Below are 20,060 nucleotides of genomic sequence, written 5' to 3' on the forward strand. Positions count from 1 at the left end.
CAATCTGGTTTTCTAATCTGTGACCTTACATCTATATATATACAAGTAGCTATATTTGGTCCACACATTTGCCAACATTTTGAGTATGGTAAGCTGTAATATAGAATAGAATAGACCTAGCCATTTATTGAAGTTAAAAGTTGATTCCAAGACCAATCACCTTTAATTCCTACAGTTGGTCAAGGCTTCAACACATAAGCATCTCTCTCACTCATAGATTGTTACTTGTGTGTAATAATCATTCATAGACTAGGGTTTTGGTTGATTATCTTAATCCAATGTTAGTGCAACACTTGACATTGATTTGGGGTAGGGTATGTGTATCCCTCAGTGGAAGGAATCAAAATCAACTTTCCTTTTTTTTTTTTAATAAACCAATGGGCTTCAACCTTAACCCTTCACCTATAATTTGATTAGATTTAGTGTAAGGTGGCTCTAATTTTTTCAGGGCAAAAAGTTTTTGGATTTTGAATAGTTTAACGAGGATCTAATCATTTGCCATAATCCAACAAATTCCACAGGTTATGGAGATACTCTCCTCTCTCCCTTCATCAAATGCCATCTGACCAATTCTCCTACACTCAGAAAGCATAAATCCACCCTTGCCCCTTTCTTCTTATTTCTTACACCAAGCAACCATGAGATATAGAAACCAAATCACTACTATATCATATTAAAGAACAAGGTAAATAGTATTATTTTAGGAGGTCTTGTGAATAAGAAATACCCAAAGTCTTCATCAAGATGAAAAGCTTGAATGTATAATTAATTTGCTTATTATTTCACAAAAAAATCTTTTTATAGTGGCAGAAACTATGGGCTCAAGTGAATCAAAGCTCAAAGCCGCTATTTCACTATCAAAGCTCAAGCACATCAAGTGGATCTGCCTTAAGAGGTTTGGAGGGTTTTCTAGACACAAGTTTTGGCATTGAAGGAAAGACTCAAGAACGGCCCTTGGGATCATCAATGGCAGGGACACACAGGAATTGGGACCCTTTGCCTCATATTGTTATTAGGTACAACTCCCCATATGAATGTGAGAATAGTGTGAAATGTATTGTGGTTCGATAGATAAATATTTGATTAATCATTTGTAGAAACAGCAATATAATGGTGGAAAAGCGGGAAAAGAAATGAGCCATCTTTATCAAAGGATATGCTGCGCAATTCCTTGGGATTTCCTTTTCCTTGCGCATAATCTAGCTTTTACTTTTCTTTAATCGCCCACTTGATCTTCGATTCCGGACTAAGTGGCAGACAACGACTAATATGCCTCGCAAAAACTAGTTCCAGTGATTGATTTGTTTTAACCCACTTTAAAGGATGTTCCTGTTGGACTTGGCAATACAGGCACCAGAAATAGGTCCTAGCGTTTTCTGGCAGGAATCAACAAATCTTGATTTTACACAAATTTCAGGCGTTATTGCAATTCAAGAAAAAAGGGTGAATTTCCAGTAAATAAGACTAGGAAAATCGGTCATCAGTAAATTCACCCATTAAATGATAATTACCAACATTGGGTAACCTGAAAATTCATATTTTACACTAGATACTTTCTTGCATTGAACTTACAAGGACTTGTCAGGCATTCTGCACTATAGTTAACAGCTCTAATGATCTGTCAGAAAGGTAGAAAGGTGATTCTTGCGTTACAATGCCTGGTTGATAAAATTATTCCCAAAGATACATGATATGGTAATTTGTCTCAAAATTTATATAATTTGTAGTTTCTACAGAATTCATAATCTTCTCAGAAATTCACCAAAGAATGATAAACCATTTCATAACCACCAAGCACTTAATCAATGACAGGCAGCCGAGCAAATCAAGCAAATAAGGTCCACACAAACCAGGATCACTGCATGTCATGATAATATTCTTCTCGACAAAAATGACGCCAAGAAGTATACCCTCACATGTACAAAATCCAGGAAGAATGGAAGATTTGCATAGAACAAACTTGCAATAGAGAAGTACAGTTCCACTTTTCCAAGGGGCACGCCCCTATAGGCTACAGCAAGAGCCAAAAGAAAAAGAAAAAAAAAAAAAAAGAAGAAGAAGAAGATCATCAACAAAACTGCTCTGTGAATGGAATATAACCTGAATTTAGAAACTTTTGCTGTGCCTAGTATAATCGCCCCCGACATTCACTTGAACCGCAATAGCATGGCAATTTTTTTATTTTCCCATCAGGACCAATAACACTATCAAGTTCAAAACCATAGTCATATGCGAGTTCCTGCTCCCAAAATTCAAGAAACCTTTGTTATATCATAACTGCTGTGACTTGTCAACAATAACGTATATAAAAGGAATTCCAAGATATAGTTCTAGCACAAAATCCTCTCCCTCAGATTTAAGATTAGCCAATCAAGTTAGCAAGACATTAGAAATGAGAAGTTTAAAACTAATATAATCAAGAGTGAAAGGAAGAGGAACCCAAATGAAATTACCTGCATAGGAGGTATGTCATCTGCAGCAAATAGCACAATCTGAGCAAGTCTAATGTCATGGTGGGAGCTTAAAATACACTGGACAAATAGGTTAGGCTCACAGCTATGATTAATAAATCTGGTAACATTACCACAGGAAACTCCATCTATGCAAAACTCTGACTCGGTTTCTGCTTTATCCAATTTCTTTATGAGATTACGTGCATGACGAGACACACCACCTTGTCGCCTCTGAAAGAAAAATGCGTTAAACATAACATGAAAATATAATTTGAAGAAATAGAAATTAAGGAAAGGCTCAAGAAATATGAACTAAAAGAGCTAAGCCTGATTATGAATGCACAATCTCAAGAAGAGTTCATTTTGGAATAAGAATAATAAGAAAACTAATAAGCCGACTATGGTGCCATAGGCTAACTACAACTGAAATTTAATCTTATGAATGTTTTCAATAGTAACAGTTGAAAGACCATTAATCCAAGTACTCACACCCCTGTTCAAAACTCCATATAATTGCAACAAAAAAAAAAGTGTAAATCCATGCTCCCTTAGTAAGCAGCTTGAAACAAGCAACATGGAAACTGTCACTCTCTTAAATGATTGCATGAATACCTCTCTTCGCCCTATCCCATTCATTGTATGCCAGCAATCAATCTGAAAAATGAACTCATTCTCTGAGACATTATCTAACTCTGCACTCCTCCTAAGAATTCCTGTGTATTCACACACTGGAGCCCCAGAAGGAATGAAGTCCCAAGACCTAACGGCCCATCCCTTGTTCAGTGTACGGTATACCTGTTTGAAGGAAATATTTTTCATTAAATGCAAAAAGAAAAAAAATCATATTAAAAGGAAATTGTTTATTGTACAGCTGTAATACCTCAAGTCGGTACTTCAACCCCCGCTGTGATATACGGTTGATGCAATTTGGTCCACATCCACATCCTGGACCACATTCAAACACCACATCCTTTGGTTCAGTCAATCTGAAAAATTAAAATAAAAACAAATAATTAGATAAGATGAGAGAAAAAGGTGGTAAAAATTTGAAAAGCATCACTAGCTCGAGGCATCAGAAAAGACTAAAGGCATCGCCTAAATGTGATTTAGCAATTAAAGTTCCTCCAAATTACGAAAAGTTCTTAGAAGTCTTTTAAGTCCTTAAAAAATGGCAATCAGAATGATATGAAGAGCGTTGGTCAAACACCAGCAATTGTACCTCCAATAAAGAGGCAAACGAGATTAGCACTAAACACATAATTCAAATCTCACCTGCCACCATCTTTGCGCACATATGGGAAGTCAGAGCCATTAAGTCGAGCACAGGAACAAGACTTTGGATTAGTACAGTTTCCTTTGCAATTGCATCCAGAAGGACTCGGGGGAATGCTCACATTTGTTGCAATGTGAATAGAGTTGGTATATTTAAACCCTATAATTTGAGATTTTTGTCATCATCACCAACCATAAATATTAATGTATTTGACTAATCAATCAGCACAGGCCTTAAACTAGAAAAATAAAAAAGAACGAGGGGAAAAAAAATAAAGAAGCATATTCCCCTTCCCTATCCAAAGGAAATTAAGGAATGGAACACTTCCAAGACAGAAACATTAAGATGAACATCAGAAGGAAAAAAAAAAGGGTTTTAAATATGAAAAGTAAAGTAACCTTTTCTGAGGGACTGGGGCGCAAAGGGAAGAAACATATCCATTTTTAGGAATACAAACACATATGTACTCTGATAGCAAAATATTAAAGAAACATGCAAGCCATTTGTCCTTTGTGCCAATGGTACATCCCAAACACACCAAACATGCACCTGAAAGAATTGCAAGTAATCTCACATTCCTTCACCAAATAACTGATAAAGTTTGCCATCAGCATAGATCCAAATAACTTCATATGTAATAATGACTTTACGATTCAATGATATAAAATCAATTTTGCTTGAAAAGATAATCTTGTGAGTTTATAATATTTTTCCATCGGTCAAAAGAAATTACCATGCTTTGTCAAAGTATAAGTAATGAATACTGGGCTAACTTAATACAATCCAATTACAAGCATAAAATTTTTCTTTGTTTTTGCAATGGCATTTGTAATCCTATTTCAGAACAGCAAGTACTTCCTGATTGTACAAAAGAGATGCTTAAACACAAGGACATTACCCAGTCAACTCTAAATGATACCCTAGTAAATTCACAAAGTACCAAATTGGAATCAAACTTTAAAATAAGGATTCTCCATGTTTTCATATACTTGTGAATTGTTAGATAAAAGGTGCACTCAGAAGAAAACAAAAAGGTGAGCTGTAAATTGTGCTGAGTCCTTCTGAATTAGATTAGGAACCTTTTGCCAGTCAAATAAGAAACTTAAAGATACCAGTTTTTGGTTACCCTTCAACTTTACCAAGCAACTCAAAATATGCAATTAAAGAAATATATCAAATTCTGAACTTTAGAAAAGGAAAATTGATGGCCTCTAGAAGTGGAGAAGTGACATATTCTTTGTTATGGAAAGTCAATCACTATATTATTTCTTTGTATATTCTGTATTCTGTATTCCTATTTAGGATTTCTTATTTAGGATTTCTTCCTAATTAGTAGAACACAATTATAGGAATCAATTGTATATATATACCCATGTACAGATTAATTGAAATCAATGAGAATCATCTCTTTCTACATGGTATCAGAGCAGGTCATCAATCTAGGGTGACTATTTGTTCTCACTACCCAGCTCAGGAGAGACCTTGGCCGCCGATCGGCCGTTTCAACCCCGATCAACATCGCCGGCATCGTCTCAACCCCCTCATTCCACCACTGTGTGCTGTTGCCTGATCCAGTACACCATTAAAGGACTTCTGAGGTTTGGCTCTCAGATCCTATTTCGGTATTTGCTTGATTTGTGATTTTGGATTATTTTGCTGCTATAAGCACTTTGGATTAGCGTTTCGGTTAGTTTTCTTTGTCTCAACAAATGGCAGACAATAAGAATGTTATTTCTGATGTGATTCCGGTGATGACTAAGATCACGGAACACAAACTTAATGGTTCGAATTACCTGGAGTGGAGTAAGACTGTTAGGGTCTATTTGCGTAGCATTGATAAGGATGATCACCTTACTAAAGATCCACCCACTGATGATACACGACAAACTTGGCTAAGGGAGGATGCTCGATTGTTTTTGCAGCTTCGGAACTCGATTCATAGTGAGGTAATTAGTTTAATTAATCACTGTGAATTTGTTAAGGAATTGATGGATTACTTAGATTTTCTCAGATTCGTAAAGGGAATATCTCCGTATTTATGATGTTTGTAAGGCATTCTACCGTGCTGAGAAAGAGGATAAGTATCTCACGGCTTATTTTATGGATTTTAAACGGGTATATGAGGAACTTAATGTATTGTTACCTTTTAGTCCTGATGTGAAAGTTCAGCAGACCCAACGGAGCAATCGTCATTATGAGTTTTCTTGCAGGCCTTCCTTCGAGTATGAGGCGCTAAATCTTAGATTCTCTCGATTCGAGATTTCCTCTTTGCATGAAACGTTCACACGGGTCCTTCGCATGCAGAGTACTCAATCTTTCTGACTGCCGGTAGTGCTCTTATTAGCCGTAATCCAAATGGACAACAGGTAATAGAAGAGGAAGTAGAGGAGGAATTATAGGCAATGTAGTAATCAGCGTAATGGAGAGGCTAGTTCTAATCGGGACTCAAGAGGAGTCATTTGTTATTATTGCCACGAGCACAGCCATACAAAATATAATTGTCCGCAACTTGGAAGAAAAATCAACGATCACATATGGCAAATATGGCAACAGAGAATTCTCTGATATCTTCCTGAGAAAACTATTTTGGTATCTGCAGATGATTTTGCACAATTTTCCCAAGATCGTGCATCTCTAAAGCCTACCGGTTCACATCGCTGCGATCACGAGTCGTAAATCCACTACATGCCTTGTGTCTTCCTCATCCAAATGGGTTATTGATTCAGTGTGACATTACATGACAGTAATTCTAGTCTTCTATCCGCTTTTAGTCTAATCTCACTTCCAACACTATTACTTTAGCTGATGGTTCTACTTCTTGTGTCATGGGTTCTGGAACTGCGAACCCGACTTCGTCAATTTCTTTGTCTTCTGTTTTGTGTCTACCAAAATTCTCTTTTAATCTACTTTCTGTTAGTAAACTTACTCGTACCTTAAATTGTTCTGTTTCATTTTTTCCTGACCAGTGTTTGTTTCAGGATCTTACGACGAAGCAGATTATTGGTAGAGGACGCGAGTCAGGTGGTCTCTACATTCTGGAAAATCATGTACCGCGGTCACTTGTTTGCTCCAGTACCTTAACACCTCTTGAAGCTCATTGTAGATTGGGTCATCCTTCTTTGTCTACCATGAAGAAGTTGTGTCCTCAATTTCAGTCTTTATCAGTACTAGAATGTGAGTCGTGTCAGTTTGCAAAACATAATCGTTTGCCTTCTGTGTCTAGAGTCAATAAACGGGCTTCATCCCCTTTTGAGTTAGTTCATTCTGATGTTTGGGGTCCTTGTTCTGTTACTTCTAAAACTGGAATTCATTATTTTGTTACTTTTGTTGATGATTACTCTCGTGTTACCTGGTTATATTTAATGAAGAATCGTTCTGAATTATTTTCTATCTTTTGTGCCTTTTGTAATGAAATCAAAACTCAATTTAATATTTCTGTGCGCATATTAAGAAGTGACAATGCCAAAGAATACTTTTCAGCACAATTTCAGTCTTATATGACACAAAATGGCATTCTTCATCAGTCTTCCTGTGTGGATACCCCATCCCAAAATGGTGTGGCCGAAAGAAAAAATCGGCATCTTCTTGAGGTAACTCGTGCTCTTCTTTTTCAGATGAAAGTACCTAAACACTTTTGGGCGGATGCAGTTTCTACGGCATGTTTTTTGATCAATCGTATGCCGTCTTCTGTCCTTAATGGGGATATTCCTTATACTGCTTTGTTTCCTACAAAATCTTTGTTCCCTATTGAATCCCATATTTTTTGTTGTACATGTTTTGTGCGTGATGTTCGTCCACAGGTTACTAAATTGGATCCAAAATCTCTCAAATGTGTCTTCCTTGGGTACTCCCGGCTCCAAAAAGGGTACCGTTGTTTCTCTCCTACTCTTAATCGTTATCTTGTTTCTGCAGATGTCACATTTTTTTAGTCCACTCCATTTTTTCCTCCATCATCTGTGTATGATAGTCAGGGGGAGGAGGATGATCTCTTAATATATACTGTCCAACCAATGTCTAGTCCTCTCCCACAGCCTGTTCCTTCTGTTTCTAGACCTACTCGACCTCCCGTTGTTCATGTTTATTCTAGGAGATTGGAGATTCCTGACTCATATCCTCCACCTGCTACTTCGTTGGGAGATCCTGTACCTCATACTGATCATGATTCTGATCTAGACTTACCCATTGCTCTTCGTAAAGGTAAACGTTCATGTACTTACCCTATCTCTTCTTTTGTTTCTTATAATCAATTGTCTTCTTGTTCTCGGTGTTTTGTTACTTCTTTAGACTCTGTTCCTATCCCTAATATCATTGGTGAGGCCTTTGTCTCATCCTGGCTAGTGTGATGCTATGAAAGAGGAAATGGAGGCTTTAGATGCTAATGGTACATGGGAACTATTGCCTTTGCCCACTAGTAACAAAGCTATTGGTTGCAAATGGGTATTTTACAAGAAGTAAATCTGATGGTTCTGTGGCTAGGTTAAAAGCACGCCTTGTAGCAAAAGGATATGCTCGACATATGGGGTTGATTACTCGATACTTTTTCTCCTGTAGCTAAACTTACTTCTATTCGCTTATTTATCTCTTTAGCACTACATATGATTGGCCTGCATCAATTGGATATTAAGAATGCTTTCCTTCATGGTGATCTTCGTGAGGAGGTGTATATGGAGCAACCACCGGGTTTGTTGCTCGGGGTGAGTTGACTATTGGGTATCGGTTATGAGAAGTAAGAGAGTATTTTTTCTTCTCAAAAAAAAAAAAAATTCTTATTCTATGACAGAGAGAAAAAAAGGGGTACTAACTTAACTTTAGCGCACCACTCTCCAACTTTTTAAAAGGATGTGAGATAGTGAGAGAGAAGATGAAGAGAGAAGATTCCTTACAATCACTGTCCCCGATTTTTTTTATGCGTTTAGTGGTAAATCGGGCTTATGTCTTCCCCCAAAGTACTCATTGGGAAGCCTTGAACCAAGAAGCAGGTGTAGTTTCTCGATCTAGTCTTTGAATCCAAATGAGAGCCATGGCACAAATTTGGATACTTCAATTACTAGATGAGACAGGTTTTAAGACCTCCCTGCCTGCGAAATTGTGGTGTCATAATCAAGCTGCTCTTCATATTGCTTCTAATCCGGTGTTTCATGAGCGGACCAAACATATTGAGATTGATTGTCATTTTATTCGTGAAAAGATTCAACAACAGATCATCTCAACAGGACACATCAAAACTGGAGAGCAGTTAGGAGATATTTTCACAAAAGCTCTAAATGGAGCTAGGATTGACTACATTTGTACAAGTTTGGCATGATTAACATCTATGCTCCAACTTGAGGGGGAGTGTTATGGAAAGTCAATCACTATATTATTTCTCTGTATATTCTGTATTCTGTATTCCTATTTAGGATTTCTTATTTAGGATTTCTTCCTAATTAGTAGAATACAATTATAGGAATCAATTGTATATATATACCCATGTACATATTAATTGAAATCAATGAGAATCATCTCTTTCTACATTCTTCAGCATGTAACAAATGCACTAGAAAACTAGTAAGAAAATACAAAATACCATGATGGTAATAAACAAAAACACACCTAAAATGAACGTGGCATATATAAGCAAAGCTAATTAGAAAACAAAAGAGAAAATCCTCCACAAGATAGAACCCCTCTAACAAAGCACAAGTCAATCAGTAAACTTGCCTGCAGGAGCAATAGGAGGATCAATCATATTTGTAACAGGAATAGGTATATCTTCTTCACCATAAGATATGTCCTCACACACCAAGCTTGGAACATAGAAAACTTTTGTCAGTTTGCACAATACATATGATGCACATAAAAAAAGTAATGTTATTCATTCAAAGATTCCATACCCTGGCAATTTAGAATAATCTTTAGACACACTCTCCGGTTCAATGCAATCCTAAAACAAAAGTAACAAATGAATGTAACTTTAAAAAAATGACAGCCAAACTGAACAAATTGAAAAATGAGAATTACGTGACAAATAACCTGTCTATAGGAATTCGTACCCATAATGAACTAATATGCAATTCTTTAGAGTAATTTGATTGCTACAAGCAGCTATTTTTTGGATTAATCATTACTCAAACAATCAGTGGGTAAACTCATTATGATATAGTTTTATGCTCAGCAAAAAAAAAAAAAAAAAAAAAAAAAAAAAATAGGCTTTTGCAGCACATAAACTCCATACTTATTCAACATTAACATCTATATCCCTAAACATTAACCAAGCTCGTTGGGATTCAACAAAATCATGCTTCAAAATTTGAATAAAATCCTCCTACACAGTTAATTCAACAAAGAAAAAGAGTGAGGGAAGATTGTGAAGGTCAAAATCCTCATATTAAATGCAGCATAAGCAAATTATGGGCCTCCACCTTCTAGCATCCACTCTCCTCTTCCAACACAAGTATGTTTTATGGATCCCTTTATCCATTGACTTATATTTATGGCAACTATTGAGAATGAATGGGTGTCCTAGAGCTCAAGGCATCTATCTTGCATCATAGGCTATCAATGTTGAATACTAAGTTAAATTCAAATTATCACTATAAACAGATAGAGAACTTGCAAAATATAAGTTCTGCAATATTACTAAAACAGATACTGTCAAGCAAATATATAAGACTGCTCATTTGTATACATTTCTTTTCCATAAAAGTTCCTTTAGAATGCAATCACCTGAACAGAGTAAGGATAATTTTTACTAAGAACGTTTAGAGTTTCTTTTACCTTTGCACCAGCCTTGTGACGCATATGATTGGATAACAACCTCTTATGGTCCATTGATTTCACATAAGCACCATTTTCTAAACTCATTATTTCCATACTTTTGCATTTAACAAGTCCAAAACCAGAGGCCATCAGACTTTCAGAATCTCTATCATATGTATTTTTCACAGCCACTTTTGATAGACTTTGCTGCGTTGAGTGATTGACTTTAGTTTTTTTCTTCTTAGTGTTATCTTCAGGACAATGGAATTGCCTCTTCTGATCATTGTTGTTGCAGACATAATCTTTAGCAGCATTTAACTGCACCTTCGAATTACTGCCATAATATGGTCTTTTCTCTTTGGGTATATTTTTAAGTCTTGGACTAACTCTTCGCTCTAAAAGAGTTAACTTTTGAAATTGTTGCCCAATTTTCTTTATCATGTTAACATCAAATACGTCATTTTCAGTTTCTTTCTTGCTAGAATTCTGACCCCAATTATTGATACCTTTGCATTTTAACATCAAAGGGGAAACAGCCATCACCCTTGCACTACACGTTTGATGCATACTGTCAGCAAGAAAACTTTCACAACTTGCGCATTCCAAATGAGCTCCCTCTTTTAAATCCATAATTGGTGTATCACCATGCTCAACAGGTGCAAAGCCAAGGACAAAATCACTTTTGCTACCTCTATCTTCAGCATCTTTTCTAGTCAAATCAAGTAGATGTTCTTGTATCAAGTGATCAACTTTACTTTTTCTCTCATTAACATTACCATCAGGATAATGTAGCAGACTCATCTGGTTATCATTTTTATTTTTTCTTTCACGGAGGTCATATTTAATAGCAGCCAGCTGCCTCCTTTGATCTCTACCATAAAATGGTCTTTTATCTGCAGGTGTATTTTTAAGTCTTGGGCTAACTCTTTGCTTCAAAAGATATCCATCTGACCTTATGTTTGGAACTCGTTGCACAGTGTTCTTTGTAAATGTAATGTCAGCTTTAGTTTTTTCCTTTCCAGCATTATCTTTGGGAGAATCCAATGGCCTCTTCCAATCATTATCTTCAGTTTTTCTGTACCGTGCATAATCTGTAGGACCATGTATCTTCTGCCTCTGAACACTGCCATAATATGGTCTTTTGTCTGCAGATATATCTTTAAGCCTAGGGCTAACTCTTCGCTCCAAGAAAACCCCCTCTGATCTTTTCTTTGGAACATGCTGAGAGAGGTTCTTTCTTGCATTAATGCCAACTTTATCTTTGTTGGTGCCAGCACTATCTTCAGGAGAATCAATTTGCGTCTTCTCATCATCATCTTCAGTTTTTCCGCTGCCACATAATTGCCTCGTTTGATTGCAGCCATAATATGGTCTTTTATCTTTGGGTATGTTTTTAAGTCTTGGGCTAACTCGTCGCTCCAAAAGAAACCCCTTGGACCTTATCTTTTGAATTTTTTGAGCAAAATTCTTTGTCACCAAAAATTCAAGTACTTTCGTTCGAGTTTCTTGCTCTTCAGAAGTTTTGGTGGAATTATTGCTTCCATTATACACTCTACCCATCAATTGATTCCAAGATCAAAATTCTGCACATAGCAAATAATATCAACGATAATTTTTCTTGCAATCTGAATATAAAATATAAGCATACTTTCCATTATGGAACTTATCCATTCCAATTTAATAATAAAATCCAAAGTGCCTCAAGATGAAAATGTAACTTGCATCTTTGCTTTCAGAAAATTCAGTGCAGTAAAAGCTCTCATAAAATAACAGTAATAAGAGTAAAATAAGAACAGCAATAACAATCATGGCTTCAAGACTCGATAATATCAAAATTGAATAAAAAGAAAAAACTTTTCATGAACCAAAAGCAATGCATGAAACCCAATTCTCAAATTGCTAACATCAGTGACAGAGCCATTAATATTTTTAGGGGGTGGCAATGTAACACTTAATTTGCATATATAATTATAATTTTTTTTATTCATAAAAATACATGTGATGTATTATGAGGGTGTTTAGTTTGCCTTATAAGTCCATCAAACCTACTTATAAGTAGAAAATCATAAGTAGATTAGTATTTGATTTGGCTTATAAGTTAAAAAACTACATAAAATAAGTCAGAAATTATAAGTAAAATATCCCTTATTTATAACTTATTTAGTTATTTTAAAACTATGTTTTGACTAAATAAAAGACTATACTATCCTAATAATTTTTTAAAATATCAATATTATCTCCATTTTAAGAACCACAACACCCAACAATATATCCTTTTTGGCCATTTTAATAAATTAAGTTACTTTTAACCGACTTTTAACCGAATACTTAAATTATTTAAAAGTTAATTTTAAATAGTTTTACCAAACAATTAATTACTTATTTTTAAATTAACTTATAAGTTCAAAAATACATTTTAAATCAAGAGTTAAAAGTAAGTAGTTAAGCCAAACACACTCTAAATGTCAAAATAAATAACATACTCAACTCAACTCAACTCAACTCAACTCAACTAAGCCTTTATCCCAAAAATTTGGGGTCGGCTATATGGATTCGCTTTCTCCACTCTTAACGATTTTGGGTTAAATCCTCAGAAATGTGTAATGCTTCTAGGTCATGTTGTACTACTCTCCTCCAAGTCAATTAAGGTCTACCCCTTTTTTTCTTTCTATCCTCTAACCTAATGTGCTCTACTTGTCTAACTAGAGCTTCCGTATTTCTACGCTTCACATGACCAAACCACCTCAATCTCCCTTCTCCCAACTTATCTTCAATTAGCACCACTCCTATCTTTTCTCTAATACTCTCATTATGAACTTTATCTAGTCTAGTATGGCCACTCATCCACCTTAACATTCTCATCTCTGCAACTCTTATCTTAGACGCACACAACTCTTTCAGTGCCCAACACTCACTACCATATAACATAGCCGGTCGTATAGCTGTACGGTAAAATTTTCCTTTCAACTTATTGGGAATCTTACGATCACATAAAACTCCCGTGGCACGTCTCCACTTCAACCATCCGGCTTTAATCCTATGTAATTATATAAAAAAAGACAAAACAAAACTAAAATTGGAGTATTTAATATTTTTCGTTTAAAAAAAATGCATCTATCATGGTGAATTTTTTTCCATGAAAAATAATATTTCAAACATGAAATTGAATTTTAATATTTGATAAATCACCTAATATACATCATGAAATCAAATAAGTTATAGACTCATGTAAAATTATTTTTACTAATTTGCTTCAAATAGCAAAGCCATTCATAACTCTGCTTAAATAGTTTGCGCTTAACCAGTCCCAAGCCCGGATAAAGGAGGAGGGTTGCAGTAGGTGACAACCAGCATAAAAATTTCGTCACACCTTATGATATGGATTCAAATGATATAAACATTGGGGCGTTCTCTACTTACGACGCGCTACATCGGAGCTTGGGTATAGTGAGAAATATGCAAGGGTGTAGGGCGTTCACCAGCGACGCGCCATGCCGGCGCCCGGGTGTGGTTTAAGTGAGCAAGGGTTCCCACATCATAGATAGGTGTGAGTAAAGTAATTAGTCCATAGGACAGATAATAGAACAGATAGTGGAAGATAGACGTAAAAAACAATAAAAGATATCATAGAAGGAGATCAATTAGGAAGAAACAGGATAGGAGGAGGATCAGGGTTGGTACTTGGAATGTTGGATCACTTACAGGAAAATTAATGGAGCTTGTGGATACCTTGGAAAGGAGAAGGGTGAATATTGCTTGCATTCAAGAGACTAAATGGGTAGGAGAGGAAAATAAGGAAGTGGGTAATTCAGGGTACAAACTGTGGTTTACCGAAAATGAGAGAAACAAGAACAGAGTGGGCATAATCATAGACAGGACATTGAAAGACGTAGTAATAGCTGTGAAAAGAGTAGAAGATAGAATTATACTAGTAAAGCTAGTACTAGAAAGAGAAACAATAAATGTAAGTAGTGCTTATGCCCCACAAATAGGACTAGACAGTGAGAGTAAACAAAAATTTTGGGAAGATATGGATGATTTAATGCAAAGCATACCGAATGAAGAGAATATTTTCATTGGTGGAGATTCGAATGGACATGTAGGAAGTGATAGAAAAGGTTATGAGAATGTTCATGGAGGTTTTGATTTTGGCAGTCGAAATGAGAAGGGAAAAAGCATCCTGGATTTTGCTATGACATACGACTTAATACTAGCAAATACCTACTTTATAAAAAGAGAGTCACATTTAGTGACTTTCAAAAGTGGGCAACATAGAAGCCAAATCAACTTCCTCTTAACCAGGAAGACAAATAGAGCTCTATGCAAAGATTGCAAGGTCATTCCAGGAGAGGCTTTAACAGGTCAACATCGGTTGGTGGTCTTGGATGTCAAGTTTAAGAACAATTCAAGTAAGGTCAGAAGAAATAGTGTAGCTCGAACAAAGTGGTGGGAGTTCAAAAGAGTAAAGCAAGTGAAGTTTAAAAATGAGCTTCTCGAGTCCGAAGTATGGAAGTTGGATATGGAGGCCAATGATATGTGGATACAAATGGCATCAAAGATTAGAGAAGTAGTTAGAAAAGTACTTGGAGAGTCTAAAGGACATGGATCACCCTCAAAAAAGAGATGGTGGTGTAATGAGGAAGTACAAAAGGCAGTGAAGAGAAAAAGGGAATGGTATAAGAAATTACCTAAATGTGATAATAATGAGGCATATGAATAGTACAAGATAGCAAAGAAAGAGGCAAAAAAGGCAGTTAGTCAAGCAAGAGCACAGGCCTTTGAAAAGTTATATGAGAAACTTTGAACTAAAGAAGTGGAGAAAGATATTTATAGATTAGCAAGGAGGAGAGAAAGAAAATGTCAAGATCTCAATCTAGTTAGGTGCATTAAGGATAAAGTGTCGGTGAAAGATGAGAACATTAAAGAAAGATGGAGAAATTATTTTAATGATCTCTTTAATAATAGTCAAAATGGTAATAGCATGAATATAGACTATAGAACAATAGAAAAGAATGTGAATTGTACTAGAAGGATTAGATCTTTAGAAATAAATGAAGCACTTAAGAGAATGAAAGTGGGTAAAGCCTGTGGACCCGATGAAATACCAATTGAAGTGTGGAAGTGTTTGGGAGATATGGGAGTGGCATGGTTAACTAAATTATTTAATAAGATTCTAAACTCAAAGAAAATGTCTGATGAATGGAGGAGGAGTATTTTAGTACCTATTTTTAAAAATAAGGGAGACATACAGAGTTGCTCAAACTATAGGGGAATTAAACTCATGAGTCATACTATGAAGTTGTGAGAGAGAGTTGTGGAGCATCGATGATACTTCTATCTCTCTCAATCAATTTGGTTTCATGCCCGGTCGTTCAACTATAAAAGCGATCTTTCTCATTAGAAGCTTGATGGAGTAATAGAGATGTGAAGAAAGATCTACACATGGTTTTTATTGATTTGGAGAAAGCTTATGATAGTGTTCTAAGAGATGTCTTATGGAATGTGTTAGAACAAAATAAGGTATCTATTAGGTACATACAAGTGTTGAAAGATATATATGAAGGAGCAACTACTATTGTGCGTACAGTGGGAGGGGACACAAGAGATTTTCCGATCTCAATTAGATTACACCAAGGATCAGCCATAAGCCCTTACCTTTTTACATTAGTTTTAGATGAATTGACAAAACATATACAAGAGAGTATTCCTTGGTGCATAATGTTTGCGGATGATATTGTTCTGATAGATGAGACATGAGAACGAGTCAATAGAAAGCTAGAGCTTTTGAGAAGTACTCTAGAGTCAAAGGGTTTTAAGTTAAGTAAAATGAATACAGAATACATGCATTGCAAGTTCAGTGAAGGCCAAACTGGTGATAGGGAAGGGGTTAGTTTGAATGGAGTGGTACTGCCCCAAAGTAATCACTTTAAATATCTAGGCTCAGTCCTTCAAGTAGATGAGGGATGTGAGGAGGATGTTAGTCATAGGATTAAAGCTGGATGGTTGAAGTGGAGACGTGCCACGGGAGTTTTATGTGATCACAAGATTTCCAATAAGTTGAAAGGAAAATTTTATATGTTATATGGTAGTGAGTGTTGAGCATTGAAAGAGTCATATGCGTCTAAGATAAGAGTTGCAGAGATGAGAATGTTAAGGTGGATGAGTGGCCATACTAGTCTAGATAAAGTCAATAATGAGAGTATTAGAGAAAATGTAGGAGTGTTGCCAATTGAAAATAAGTTGAGAGAAGGGAGATTGAGGTGGTTTGGTCATGTGAAACGTAGACATACGGAGGCTCCAATTAGACAATTAGAGCACATTAAGTTAGAGGATAGAAAGAAAAAAAGGGATAGACCTAAATTGACTTAGAGGAGAGTAGTACAACATGACCTATAAGCATTACACATTGCTGAGGATTTAACCCAAAATCGTTTAGAGTGGAGAAAGCTAATCCATATAGCCGACCCCAAATTTTTTTGATAAAGTTTTAGTTGAGTTGAGTTGACTATAGTTTCAAAGACTAAGTAAAAATTAAAAACTAAATACTAACCTAACATCTAAGAATGAAGTAAATTTGGTTTCATAATTTAGTTATTACTTCAGAATTTATATATTATATATAGGGGGATATTATGTTAGTTAGAAATTCAATTAAATTAATAGAATTATTTCAAAATTTTAGTTAGAAATTCAATAAAATTAATAGAATTATTTCAAAATTTAAGTAATAAAATTAAATTTTCTAAAAACCCATTGTGAATATCAAAGATAAAAATGGATAAATATATTAAATTAGAGATTAAAAAGAGAAATTAATAATTTAGATAAAACATTATAAATTCAAATAGGTAACTAACCCAATAAAATATAAAATTTTTTAAAATTAAGGGGCCAATTTAATTTTAAGTAGAAAATACCATACTAAACATTATTTTCTTTTTCAAAATTAAGGGAGCCATTTAATTTTAAATGTAAAATACCATACTAAAATTTAATTTTTCACAAAGTTAAGGGCGGCCATGGCCGACCCAGCCCCCCTCCCTCCGTCATTGGCTACCATGCATAAGACCAAAACTTTCAAAATCAACAGCATTCCGCTTCCACAGAATATACAAGCAGAAAAAGTAAACAAAGGGCACAATTGATTTTCACAATCTAAACAGGCACTAAATCGATTCTGCACACACGCATCCACTGCATTTAGTTCGTGGCTCACAACAACTAATACTGGAAACAATTAATGTTCAGTGTTGACCTTGCGAGCGACAGTGCGGATTAACACTGGGCATTTAAGCACATCTTAGAAAAATCTTAATTGAAATCGATTTGGTCTAAAAGTTTAGCTGAAAACTCGAATCAGATAAAAGAGAACGTACCATTAGCTTCTAGCCTGAGAAGAGAGCCTCAGATGAAGCGCGATTCCCGACGAAAATTTTAAGGCGGAGTTGGATTTGGATAGATAGAAGAGAGAAGGTGGGCTTGAGAATCTAGGGTTTATGAACTAGGACATTTAAAAACGGCCGAGACCCGGCGGGAAGATGAGGAAAGAAGAATACAGTGAATAGTGATTAGTGAAGACCAAGCACGTACTCACTCTCCAGCGATCTCATGCTTTACGAGGCAATAAATTTTGGAGTTGTTACTGCTCTGTAACAATAATTTAATAATATGAGTTATTTATTTTTAATATAATAATATGAGCATATTAAAAAATAAATTTGGTTATTTTAGTCATTTTATTAAATGTGAAAAAATAAAAATAAATATATTTTCATTAAATGAATAAATTAGTATTTTAATTTTTCATTAATATGAGTATATAAATCTCACAATAGTGTAGAGTGAGAATTTTTCACTTTTTGTTGTATGAAAAAAATAAAGTAACTCTATTATATTAGAGTATTGATTTGATAATTTAAAAATAAAGATGATATATGTCAATTTCAGTGCATAATTTGGAAAAAGTTGAATCCAATTAAGGAAAATTGATTCCTTATGATGCTAATACTTCATGGTTTTGTATCAATTTAAAAATAATTTTAATTTTGATTCATCTTCACATCATGACAATTTAATAATTAAAATATGTTTTACTTTTTAAATTTAAATTTACAGTTAAAAATAAATTATAATTAGTTAGCTTTTAATTTCAAGTATATTAAAACTGAAAAACCATTTATCAAATTGTCAATTTAATTTATCCCATGGTGGTCACCTATATCCTAATGCTGAGTTAAAAAAGTGAAATACATATGACTTTGAGGAGAATCTCATAACAAGACTAATTAAAATATGAACACAATCTTGAATAAATTTATGACTCTCACCATTGAGCATTGTAGCTTAATGATAAATCCTTAGAGTTGAGAGTATTGGATATCGATTTGACTTCTCATCTTAGTGTTGAAGATTAATAGTATCTCTATTTATAAAATAAGTGAATCAATTGTGTCTAATCTATGTTTGTGACTTTTTAGGATTTACAATAACTCAATAAAGGGTCTATAATATAAAATTAATTAAATTAAAACTATTTAACAGCAAACCCTAGGTTTATGAAGTAATGATTGTCGCATTCTTAGAGTTTTTTTGTAATTAAAAAAATATATGCCCCCCTCTTTTATTTTTCTTATTGAGATTGATTTGACATTGAATTATTATTATTATTATTATCATTAAAAATAATCACATTAATAAATTAGATAAAATTAATTTTAAATTATTTTGTTTATTTTTGTTGTAAATTTTAAAAATAATTTAATAATATTTAAAATTACATGTTAAAAAAATAAGCAATATGTCATGACCCAATCTATGGGCCGGACCGATACTAGGACCTGGGTCAGCCTAAAGCCTCCGAGGCCCGTAGTAAGCCTAACTATTCATTAACCCAACTCTAAGGCCTATTTGGGCTTAATTTCAAGAATTCAATCGGACAAAATCCGGCCATAAGTGTACCTTTCAACATGGAGTTTTTGACTCACCCGACCTGTAAACACAATATATAATTAATTGTGGAGCTCAGCTCACCCTCCACATACTCAAATGTTATAAAAATAAATGGGAGCTTAGCTCCCTCATCCAGTCCAACAAACATACATATAATAATAAGTTTACAGGCCCAACATGACAATTATATTACAGTCCCCAAAACAAATAAATATTTCTAACACATGCGGAAATTTTAGGAGTTAATAGAATTACACAAACATTAATAAACAACCTGCGAAGGAGAAAAGTAGGTTAACCACAACAAAAATCCTCTTGTAACCTTAAAAATAATGAACAGGAGTGAGCGTTCGACTCAAAGAGTAAAATATCAAATTTAACCATAATCTCTATAACTATCTAAAGCTAATGCACCCTGTAGAGTGAAATGCAACATCAGTAATATTTTCACATCGTAACAACAAAAAGGTAATTTGAAGCACTCACACACCCGATAATGTCAAACAATACATATATGGGAGTTGATCCCCTATACAGCTCTCTTAATCCAAACTGTGCCAGTGAAGAACTCAAGCTCAGACTTCCACTTAATAAACCAAATCGGGGTCCCAGCGAAGAACTCAAGCCGTGTCTACCCCGAAGGATCG

At 34.9% G+C, this 20,060-nt stretch overlaps 1 protein-coding gene across 1 annotated transcript; it reads right to left on the minus strand.

Moving 5' to 3' along the window:
• Positions 1-1,628: 1,628 nt before the first annotated feature.
• LOC110632775 (uncharacterized) lies at positions 1,629-18,084 on the minus strand. Its single transcript, XM_058144652.1, has 9 exons — positions 17,841-18,084; positions 10,483-12,047; positions 9,600-9,649; positions 9,427-9,512; positions 3,726-3,885; positions 3,334-3,439; positions 3,066-3,248; positions 2,454-2,684; positions 1,629-2,239 (listed from the first exon to the last, which is right to left on the minus strand). Exons 2-9 carry the CDS (start codon positions 12,022-12,024, stop codon positions 2,126-2,128), a joined length of 2,472 nt encoding a protein of 823 aa, XP_058000635.1. The 5' UTR covers positions 12,025-12,047; positions 17,841-18,084; the 3' UTR covers positions 1,629-2,125.
• Between the last annotated feature and the right edge of the window lie 1,976 nt (positions 18,085-20,060).

Source organism: Hevea brasiliensis, chromosome 3 (genome assembly GCF_030052815.1).
Source record: "Hevea brasiliensis isolate MT/VB/25A 57/8 chromosome 3, ASM3005281v1, whole genome shotgun sequence".
Lineage (NCBI taxonomy): Eukaryota > Viridiplantae > Streptophyta > Magnoliopsida > Malpighiales > Euphorbiaceae > Hevea > Hevea brasiliensis.

What these genes read in the sequence shown, in the direction of transcription:
- LOC110632775 (XM_058144652.1), bottom strand. Translation starts at nt 12,024, where the DNA reads ATGGGTAGAGTGTATAATGGAAGCAATAATTCCACCAAAACTTCTGAA. An exon ending in TCCTCCTATTGCTCCTGCAG is followed by an intron (nt 3,886 to 9,426) that starts GCAAGTTTACTG and finishes CTCAAATTATAG; the next exon opens with GGTTTAAATATACCAACTCT. An exon ending in ATGGGATAGGGCGAAGAGAG is followed by an intron (nt 2,685 to 3,065) that starts GTATTCATGCAA and finishes TTTTTCTTTCAG; the next exon opens with AGGCGACAAGGTGGTGTGTC.